Below are 11,805 nucleotides of genomic sequence, written 5' to 3'. Positions count from 1 at the left end.
TGTCCTTGCCCAAAGGTGATCACGCATGGGCAGCTTGTGCTGCCCTCCCACAATTGCTGCAACAGAGGTGACTTGCCCAGCATTAGGGGGGCTCTGGGCGTTAATAAGAGAAACACATACAGGTAGTAGTTATCACAGTGGCTTTGAATTCCTTCCCTTCTCAACATATCCTGCCCTTTCTACAATCATCCTTTAGAAACAGAACTCATTTTCATTCCTGCTTCCACTACTCAACCATTTTCAGAAAGGAAGGGAGTACTTTCTTCTCCTTCTCCCATTGCTTTTACTAAAGATATTTGTATATTTTTCTTGCCCTCTCAACCCCCAAAAAATTAGCTGTTAGGCCTTTTCCATCCTGAGATATATGTTCCAAAAGCCTTTATCTTTTCTATATTGCACTTTTATCTTCTGTGCTTGAGATTTAAATCCTTAAGAACTCCACTCCTACAGGCTGCTCTGGCTAATTGGTTTTAATGGCATACCTTCCTCTCTGTTGCTCCAACAGAAATTTTTCTGTCCCATCTCATTTCCTGACAAACACACATCTGATGAATCCTCATTTATATTTGACTCCAGCATTGGCTCACTTCACTTTCTCTTTAGACACAATCATTGCAGGTAAAAAAGCCAGCTTGTCTTCCTGCTGCTGACTGAATCAGTTGCTCTGCATGGCAGCAGGGAAGATGAAAACCCTGGTGGATAAGCAGGGAGCTTCACCTATAGTCTGGGTGAAGCTTCTGTTCTTTTCCCCTCAGTATTTCCTAACCAGGCACAAGTACCCATATTGAAGGGGTTTTTCCTTACAATTTCATCAAAAAACTATCAGAGATTCAGAGAAAAGAACATAGTAATGGTTGCTGCTCCCATGTTTTCACCTTCTGTGGTGATCTCCACCACCAAAAACTGCCATGATTGTAGCAAACCCATCATCTGCACTGAAAACCCACTGTTATAGATGGCCTTGGAACATCTTTCACTGGTTATGTTACTTTGGTGATAATTTTGATGATTCCTAGAGCAATAATCCTTGATTGTGGGATTGCCCCAGTTGCAATCCAGACACTGGGTTACCCTCTGTTAGCAGTTACAATTTGGGTAGCAACTTTACTGCACCTGAAAGGATCTTATCAGGAGGGTGAAGTATCAGGTAGCTGGATTTATCCTTTGGGAAATTATGCCCTGGCACTCTCCACCTTCTTAATTTACACTGATATAGAGTAACTCTGGCCATACCAACTGCTGGTAGGACTGCAAGGCACACAGTTTGCAGCTAAAAGAGCTAAGGAGAAGTAGACAAGTTCTTAAATGAAAGATGAGGGCTCACTCAGTTTAGTAATGAACAGGGACAGGACACATACTCATTACTGACTTTAACACATTATTTTGCACCCAGAGAATCAGTCATGCAGAAACCTTTGCCTTGTAGCAAAGCCTTGAACCAGGAGCAGCACTTCAATTCTTCATGAGCATATGGCATTTACTTAGCAACATCTCTCAGGTCTAGCCTTCTGCAATTGAGCTGGCTCCTGGTACCTGTGACAGCTAAAGGACTCTTCAGGCTCAGTACATGCCTACAGGAACTTTAAACAGGGTCTTGAATGACACACACATTTCAGGTACTCTAGAAGTAGTTCTGGCTAGCTTGGTGGAGGATACTACCTGTCCCTACACACAGAGCTTTTGAGACATATGGAAAATGCTTGCATGGATGTTACACTAGCTACCATCCAGTTTTCACCACTGCATGGCAGGACAGGTGAGATGCATTTCACAGCTTGTCAACTTTGACTGATTATTGATTCCTTTTCTTTTCCATAGTAAAAAGGTAGGAAAAAAAGCTTTGTTTCCTAGCACAAGATGGGGTGGTGCATTTTACCTCCTCACTTTTAACTGACATCAGTGCCTACAAGGTACTGTCAAACTGCTTATTGCTGGCATAAATATCCCAAGTAACAAGGATACAGCTCATCACCCAAGTTCACAGCAGCCCTTGTCTCCTCATGCCAGGATGCATTTGCTGGCTGGTCCACATCATTAGAATACAGACAGTCTCATTTTTGTACACTCCCAGTGCCTGCTTTGTCAGTAGAGAAGGATAACATCAGGCACACATACCTAGCAGTGGCTGGTTGATTCTTTTACCTCCTTAATTTAGCATGGGTTTTAATGCTGGAACAGAAATTTTCTAATTGCTCATGAAGACAATGCTAGAGAATATTATAGCAATCAAGGCCAGATTCTAGCAAAAGGAAATCCAAGTACTAGATTAATATCATTACAGCCTGCAATATCACCAGGACTGAAAGGAACAATATACAGAGAAAATACAAGCTTCTCAAAATTAACAGAAACTAAAAAGTAGGATGTAAAGAAATTACTTAGAAGTAGTGGATTTCATGTAGAAATTAAAGTTGCTGAATTCAGTCTTTAATCTAAAAGCTACATAGTCTGGAGAAGCTCTTCAAATACCTAAAACGTGTTGCAAAGAGAATAGGAAGAAGCCTTTCTGTATGCCCACAGCTAAGACAAAAAGAGATCAGGATCCAGCATGGTAGATTTATCTTTTCCCACTATCTACCTTAATACTAAAAATGCCAAAGACTTACAGAAAGGAAGGATAATCTTTAACAATTTATTTCAGAGCACACAAGTCTGTCCTGCCACATATGGTAAAGATGCAGCTGATTGTGCCATGCTGTGGAATAAAAACCAAGATGAACTTTTGCATTTCATTCAAGGATTTAAAGATTTCTAACGCCACTATTGTTCAGAAATCTTACAGTTGAATATTGAAATTTGGAATCTTTAACCAAAACTGCTTTTTGGCTAATCATGTTTTTGCTACCTATTACAATGAAGTGAAAGATTTGCAAACCTTACTAACTTTTACAGCATCTGAAAGCTGATTTGACAATCCAGGCATCATGTAAAAGAAAAGAATGAAACAGATTTTTCTTCCTGCTACTTAGTTTAAAACTGCTAATGACTGCTGAAAGCTCAGATTTCTACTCTAGTTGCATGTGCAGATATTAACCTTAAGTGTCACAGCAAAGTTGAGAATGAATATAAAAAAAAATCTGTTCTTACTTTGAATACTGATTTATTTATTAATCAACTTGCTCCTTTTTCAAGTCTGTTTCCCTAATTTCCAAATTATGTGGAAGTTATTACTGCATGGTTAGACCATGAGACAGGAGAAAGAGGTGCCAGGTTACTGTACAAATAGCAGGTTATTAATAGAAGGGCCACTGAGGCATTTGGGGCAGCAGGATCAAGAGTTTTGCCTGAGTTCAGACAGACTCTGCTGGGACAGGGAGAACAGCCTGAGCAACACCTGAAACACACAGCTGCCATTTGCAAGGCTCAGGTTCAGGAGCAGCACGTGTGCCCAAACTGGTGGGCAGCAGACGCCGAAGCTCACAGGCACTGTGTACTAAAGACTTTGTCTGTGAGTGCTGTGCCAGCCTCCATCAGACCTGCGTTCCTGGAGTGCAACTTTTATTCCTCAGAGCTGCAGCATCAGGCTCCCTGTTACCAGGCTGAATGGCAGGCTTAGTTGAGTGGAAACACATGGCACCTTTCATCCTTAAAGAAAATCATAACTGATCACAATCTTGTACCTCTTTTTACTGACATGTCTTGTGTTAACAACTGGATGTGCTGCCTTACCTGGGAAAAGGCAGCATGACAGTGTCTCAAATCCCAGGACTAATCTTTGGGCCCCTTGCTGCACAATTGGCCCTTCTGGCACCTTCACAGCCCAGCAAAAATTTGAACATTTCTGCCTTTAGGCACCTAACTTTTGCCTCTGCAACAGATGCCCAGTCCATGACAATACATACCACCACCCAAGAAAGCCTGCACACTTGGCAGGGAGGCTGCTCAAGCAGCACAAGGAAAATACATCCACTGCATCCACATCTCAAGAGAAAGAATGTTAAGTAGTTTTCCTGCGCTCAAGAGCTTGCAGCTGTGATTTTTCAGTTAGGTTCATAAACACTTCATCTGCAAAAGAGGAGATAGCCTTATTTTCTTTAAGACAGTTAGAAGATTTGCTCCAGGGAGCCCGAGTGGTGTTGTCCTTCCAAACCAGTCAACCACCTACTACTTTAGTAGGTATATTTACAACCCTGTAAGCTGGAAGTTGTTTCTGATTTGACATTATTTCAAACTACAGCTAGTCTGGCAAAAGTCTACATACTCCTGTTGACTTAAGAGGAAGAAACCTGACACATTTGCCCCTGCACAACTTTATTGATTTACAAAGAAAAGATGCACAGTGAAGTCTGAATGTGTTTACAGAATACATCCTTAAAGGCAACAATTACCACTCTTTCTTCTGATGAGCACATGGCTAACATTATGCTGAGCAATACCTCTTACAGGTAAGCCAATCACAGCAGCAGTGGAAAATATTGCTAATAAGAGAACCTACCAAGTACTAAGCATTCATTTTCACAGAAGGAATAAAGTGCATATTCAAGTTCCTTTCTTTTAGATGAGAGAGAAAAACTGACTTTTTTTGGTTAAAATCTGATGCAATTTTCCCCTTAAAATAAAATTTAGAGTTGTAACTGTCACACAAAAATTGACACTTCAAGGTTACGAACAAAGTAAGTTTAATCTAAACCTAGTTTACAGTTGCATCAGATGAAGAACAATTTCAGTCTTTCCAGTCAACAAATGTAGCAGAAGCCATGCCTGTGTCCGCAGGTGATTCAATACGATAGAAGTGAATCCACAGAATCAAACAGTTGACGTAAACTTCTATACCCATGGTATATAGAGTCTGGAAATTTGAAGGCCAGGTTTAGTCTGATGCTTCAGACATCCTCAACACATAGGTGGTTTCAAGCTGCCTGAAAGAAACCACTGCTATTGACTTGGGCCACCATTCAGAGCTGGAGAGCCCAGTTCCAAGTTCTCCAAAAGTAAGTGAACTCAAGCATCCCAAAATGGCTTTGGCAGCCAAACCAGTCTGGGGTAAGTGAAGATGAGAGAGGGATTTGCTCCCAAACTACCTTGCTGCTGTAGATGCAGCTGGAGCCATCCCCTACAGAAACCACATCTATTGGGATGCTGGGTCTCACACAATGCTTTTAACCCAGGGCTGAATGACCACTTCCCAATGAACTGCATTGCAGTGTTCCCAATAGAGCCAGATGGCAGAATTGTTATCAGCATGTAGAGCATAAGAAGTAGTAATGATGTGATCAAAATGACAATGATTTTAAAATTTCATTCTACCCACAGTATGAATTTGAAGACAGTCATAGAAAAAGGGGTTGCTCAGGAGAAATCAAAAGCAGAATTGCTGCTCCTGTTGCAGATGATCATAAAGAACAATTGCTCACTTGCAGAAGTTAAAAATTCCTTCATATAAAGGGGCACTAGGATGCATAAGATGTAATACACTTCAAAAATGCAAGCATTGTACAAGTCCATTTTACAAGCTATAATGTCTATTACATCAACATTCAACAATACAAAGCTTGTATTTATATTTAAAAATAGAATATAAACAAGTAGTAATTCACATTAAGACAATTGCCATAGCAAAATTTCTCAGAGAAAGTGCTTTATCTACACAAAATACCCTAAAGACTAACAAGCAAGCTCTAAAGTTCCCCAATTTAAAAGGGGTAGGGATAGAAACAAAAAAAGTGCAAGTGACATCCAAAATCTTGACAGAAATCAAGCATTCTGAATATGCCATGTGCCTCAGCTGAGAGTCAGGTCAGCTTCATCTGCAGAGGCGTTACGCCCTAAATATGATACAACACCATTTTGAAAAAGTAAGAGAATAGTTTATTTACTTAGACATGGATTTATTGAAGCTATAACTTAATAAATTTGATGCTCCAGCTGTAAAGTTAACTCACAGACTAAGAATTACCACAACAAGAAAAAATATAAGTAATACAAATCTACTTTGTCATCCAACTGGTAGAATTGAACCTGAAGGATGCTATTCTTTCAAGATAAGGAATTAAGACTATCACAGGACTGAATAAACAGGGAAATACAGTAATAGAGTACTTCTCAGTAAAATACCTCTTTATTAGGAATATATTTAAAAGTAGTTTTTTATGTCAGGTAAGAAAAATAGCATTCTGACTTTTAGCCAGTGCTGATTCTGGTCATACACAACATTCTAAACAGCTAGAAAAGTTATTTGCACCATTGCTGCCCATTAACAGTTCTCCCTATTGTCCATTCACTGCTGTTTAGCTTGTTCTCAAATATGTTGGAAGAAATTCTTTGAAGAAGGTTTGTATTTAGATCTTGGTTAAGACTGACAGACTGACTTGACAATGACTCAGCATTTGTTATTGGCTCACATACAATGTTTATAAGCTGATTTTAAAAGAACATCACAGTTCAGTAGCTTATATACAAAGACAATTGAGAGAGCAACTCTCCAGGAAGACTGTGGTAGAACAAATCCCATTCTTCTACTATACAGTTTAGTACTGTAAAGTAGCAGTGGAATTTCTATACCCCTGTATAAGAGAGCACTGAAGAACAGAATATTGGGGTATTGCTATTACAATTCAAACAGCAAACTACTTCGTGTGTACTTTTTTATACTCAGTACCAAGTCTAGACTCCTTCTCTTGCTATGCTGTAACTTGAGTTAAAGGTAGTTAATTAAATCATGCTGTAAACAAAGACATAAAACCTTTGTGTAAGCTTTACTGTTTAGGAGTGAGCATGAATACTTGCCTTCTCAAAAATAAAAAAGCTTTTTAATTTTCCATCATGAGCATATAAGTATGTAGCATATTGTAGAACAAATTTTTATCCAATTAAAATGAAAGTTATGCATTTCATAGAAGTGCTATATAGCATTTGTAATGGAGTCTGTGTTTTTAGATACCTGACATCCATTTTCAATATGAGATACATCAAGGAAGGTATTCTCCAGACACATGTATTAATTTTTGGTCTTGTAATTTCTTCCATCCTCTGTAGCCAATCTGAAGCTAAAAGATACCTGTTTTAAGTAGACTTCCATGCGCAGATGTTTCTTAAATGCAGATGGAAACAACTGATAATATTACAATCTCCAAATACACCAGTTTGTGGCTGTTTTAAGCAGAATTTTAAAAATGTTTAGAAACACCAAAACCAGGCTATATCAGGAAGGAATCTGATACTCAAATAAATAGAAAATTTGCGTTTTAATGTCACATTGAATTTTAGTACATTTCAATCCAAGAAAAAATAAACAGACATAGTAATGAGTACAGGATTATATATATTACAATATGCCTTGTTATAATACATTTGTAGCTTTATGATAAAAAAGCTCGAGGGCAGATGGAGTTTGAGTTCATTTAAGTAATTGTCAGAACAAAGCATTAAATGCATTTCTGGAGTAAGTACTTTTATTTAATTTCAAAATCTTAAAACAGCATTAGACCTTGGCCTTTTCTTTAAAAAAAATAATTAGCTACCATGGAGCTAGCTAGGTAAGTCTTCTGACAGGTTTAAATGATACAGAAAATGCTTTTCCCAATTTTACATAAAATGAAAGGACAGACGATTTCTACAACAGCACCTATGGCGAACTCCATGTTGACCTTGACCTAGAAATGCACGTTACTGATCTCCACAAGGAACCCAGCAAATTTTGGAAGTTGTCCATTTCACATGAAAGCAAGAGAAAGGGTTATCATATGCAAAAATATTTTTCCAAACTGTTCTTAACGTGTAATTGAAAACTAAAGGCATGGTCTCTTCATTATAAAAAAATAAAGGTACAACAGAGACTCTAAAGGAAGATACTCAGCTATACTGAAGTTGCAACCCTCTGAAAGGAAGGAAAAAGGAAAAAAGTCAATTAGCTAAGCTTTATGCTCTAACCAAACTACTTACAGTGATTTTCAATGGCAAAAGCCCATGCTGACTGGGTGATCTGACAGTTCCAAATACTTTTTGTAATAATTTTTATTTGTATACAAGGACACTAAAACGATCCAGTCATGCAATGTTCACTAAGCATTCTGCATCTCTTTTCCAATCTTATAGCTAAGGATCTTGTTCCAGTCAATCTTGGTGCGGGTAACTGGCAACTGTCGACGTAAGGCCTTGAAAGTAGTGTCGGACATAGTCTGATAATTCTCACTGATAGCAGTCTGTTAAACACAAAGTCATACAAAACAAAGACACATGAAGAACAGAACTAGGACGCTATATAAACATTCAATGATTGAGAAGCCTGCTACCTCTTAAACAGGCTTAATAAAAACATGCTAAATTAAAATAATATTTTATGAAGGAAAGCTGATATAGATTGAAACTATGTGAAGAAAATTAGTGAGACATGTAATAAACCTGGCCATAGCCAAGGTGTTTCAGCAAACCAGTGTGGTTAATCAGCAGCATGAATAAAGTGTTGATCAGGGTTAGCGCATACATCAGTAATTCCAGACACCAAAGTCTCCCAACTGTTTTTCCTAGGAGGGTGGTAAAGCCGGTCCACAACATTGTATGAACTTGAGTTTAATGCATACTATACCTATTTAAAAATTCTTTATTAAAGAGCATTTTTTTTCAAGTTGACAGAACATGGTGTCTAAATTTACCTTATGTTCAAGACCTGAATGAACGTCTATCCACTTCTGCAGAGGGTATCCAGAACAGTTACACTTTTCTAACTTTGAAATGACTAATTGAAATGGGTAATGCCTAATCATATTTAGCAATATTGTCCAACAGAGTAGCCTCTGAACAGAATCTGTACAAAAATTCCACTTAGGGAATGCACTAATGCTTAAACAGATCAGAATTGCTGATATTTGATCCTGCTAATAGCTTTTCTGCTCTCAAAAAATTACTTCTACTGTAATGTTAAGTAGGTGAGCACAATCCCTAAAAGGTATGGAAAGGCAAGACAGGGTTAACAGCAGCATGTTATCTATTTATATGGAACTGCATTATCTTAATATCAAAAGCTTGCCAGTTACAGAATACTAGCTTTGGCTAAGTATATGGTAATGCTATAACTATGAGTAAGGATACAGCATTTGTTTCCAACATACCTGATATTCATTTTCTGCAGCCTCTACGATTTTTATAAATTCCTTCGCTGTCTGGGCTTCATTCTAGGAAAAAAGCATTTGAATTAGTCGGATATACAGCAAAATTATTTACACCTTATTTATTTCAGTTGTGCCTGTTGATGGTATAAAATGGCTTCTCTGCAACAACAAAAAAGAGAAGCCATTGAGACTCCTACCTACCTGGTAGGTCAATCTACCTACCATTTCTTCTGTGTGAAATAGGAACTTGTACAGCCTCTGCCCTCTATAAAGCTCAAAGCCAAGGTTAAAAATTTGTAACCAGCAGCATACTTGCTTTTGTTCTAGCAAAGTTATGTAAAAGATGTTTTCCTGCTCATCAGTCTTCTGCTGCTTTACTGAACTGCAAAACAGAATTAAATTTCTTCCCAACAGAAAGTGAAGCAAAAGCTATTGAAAGGAGAACTGCATCCACATAATCTTCCCTGAAATAACTCTTATATGAATGAAAGACTAAACAGATCCCTTTGCTCAGGGAGTCAAAAGTAATTTTATATCTACTGCTCCAGAAGTGTTATCAGTTGGCACCACAATCCCCCATTCTTTATGGTGCTATTGCAACTGAAAAGCCAACAAGCCTCACTTTGTATTAATAAACAATGTTCTTTATTGATGAATTGAGCTTTTGAGCCAAATCGGTTACTGCTAGTCGTTATCATTAAAATACTTCTACTGTTCACTTTTACAACTTCTCTTTGCCAGTTTAACCTCACTGGCTTAAGTTTTATTAAAAAACACTCCAACAGAAAATTTTACTGTTTATAAACACAATTATAAACACATTATTTCAAAAGCAGTAGTTGTTCATGCTGCAACATTATCAGCCCTTAAAAAACACATCTGGCACTATTTCCAAGCAATTTTTATTTCTACTGTTTGCTCCTCATTACTATAATGATCCATTTGGAAAGAAGTTGAAAAAGATGATGCTTTAAATATAAAGAGTGTTATGCTTCTCAAGCTGAAGCATCTGTGAAAGGGCTTTTTGTACAGAAAAGCAAGAGGCTGACAGCACCAGCTACAGACAGGGAGAAAATGAAGAGAATACCTACCACTACTTCTGAACTGGTAGCATTTGTTTACTATTTTTAGCATAGTGGTCTTCTCCTAGCAAGCAAAGGAGGCAATCTCCTACTAAAGTCAGTTATTATAACTCAAACCTCCCTCATATTCCAAAATTAATTCTATAGGTCACTCAGCAGACAAAAGTTTAAATACAACAAAAGTGCAGAAAGACTGACAGCAAGCTAGTTAAAGCTTTAATATCAAAGTTATTTTAACTTATACAAGCCACATGCAAGCATACATTAATTTTATCTTTTTTTTAACTTTTTTTAAACACTAACTACATATTAGGTAAAAGCAGTAAATATCACATGCAGAATATTTGTAAATTAAAACATTAATTCCCATGCATGCAGAAGAACAAACTTGCCTCCAAACTTCTGAGCTTTTTTTAAGACTGCTTTTATTTTTAAATTATTCAATATACCCTTTAAGGTATATTGAATAATATACCTTAAAGTTCACTTACAGACACTGTTAGAGAATCTTGTATGTCTTTATGGCTCACCAGCTGAACATTACCATCTTCATAATAGTGAACCTACAGATGATTAAACAAAAAAACTCGCATTTAATGTTACAGATCAACAACATACAGGAAAATCAAAGTATTGTGTTATTTATCATAGTAACAAACCTATACAAATGAACCAAAACGGCATATAAAATGTTACAGAACAAAAGCAAATAGGAAAACCAAAATATTGTAGAATTTACTATTTTTGAGGGGGATTACTAAAGAGGATACTCTGGAAACATTTTTGTGTTGATGTGCCTTACGCAGTATTTCATACAAAGAAGTTTAGGTTTTGATTAACATCATGAAGATGACAACATACAATTTACATGACCCTACTAGAAACGCCTGAAATGAACAGACCTGACTACTGTAAATGGTGAAGATATATTTAAAATTAGAATAGTTTTGGCAAGGTTTCAGGACACTGTGAAGTTGTTCTGCTTCCCCCAAATTGTTTCCTAGGGACAGTGCAACATTAGGCTTCCCTTTCTAGATCTGCCTGGGTTTGATATTTTCCTCTATTAGATATGGCTCATAACAAAAGCTGGTATTTATCTAGACAAGGGAGTTCTTTGGAACAAAGTTTGCTAAGGTTAGATTGCAAAGCAGGATAATATCTATTTACTCTTGAAACATTGTATCTACAGAACAGCTTCCTTGATTATTTTGCAGGAGGAGACCAGTAAAACTCTACCCCAAGCTAACTTTAGTACTTTTAAATTCAGTTGGGAAGGATTTGAAAACATTTAGTTCCTAATGCAACTGTTGGAAAACTTAAAAACTAGGAAGGATATATAAAATTACATGTAATCATTCACAATAATTGATATAGAAGAGTTATGCAGGTCACCGACATTTAAACAAGTATCTTTAAAGATTTTCTTACAATTTTGATAAAGTCAAGGTAGTTAATATAGCTGACATTATGAGAAAATGAAACATGTGTCTCACCCTATTAGACAAGACAACATTTTAATTTTGAGATTAATGCACAATAGTGTAATTTCATATGCATTGTGATGATATGTGCAAAAGACTCTCAGCTTTATAAATAACAATGAAAAAAACATGACACGTAGTAAGAGAGCTGTAATACCATTGCAAAAGAAAGGTTTCCTATATGAGAAAAAATTA

General features: G+C 37.0%; 1 protein-coding gene across 1 annotated transcript in view; it reads right to left on the bottom strand.

Moving 5' to 3' along the window:
• Positions 1 to 5,440: 5,440 nt before the first annotated feature.
• CAPZA2 (capping actin protein of muscle Z-line subunit alpha 2) overlaps positions 5,441 to 11,805 on the bottom strand; it is a 31,407-nt gene continuing 25,042 nt past the window's right edge. The window contains exons 8-10 of the mRNA XM_051795312.1: positions 10,621 to 10,692; positions 9,048 to 9,110; positions 5,441 to 8,141 (exon numbers count right to left, since the gene is read on the bottom strand). Coding sequence (XP_051651272.1) covers positions 8,001 to 8,141; positions 9,048 to 9,110; positions 10,621 to 10,692 — 276 coding nt within the window. The 3' untranslated portion in view covers positions 5,441 to 8,000. The remainder of the gene's footprint in view (positions 8,142 to 9,047; positions 9,111 to 10,620; positions 10,693 to 11,805) is intronic.

The sequence above is a fragment of the Manacus candei genome, unplaced genomic scaffold, assembly GCF_025592945.1.
Source record: "Manacus candei isolate 608988 ecotype Guabito, Panama unplaced genomic scaffold, ASM2559294v1 h1tg000043l, whole genome shotgun sequence".
NCBI lineage: Eukaryota > Metazoa > Chordata > Aves > Passeriformes > Pipridae > Manacus > Manacus candei.
This window is presented reverse-complemented; position numbering and strand designations above follow the sequence as displayed.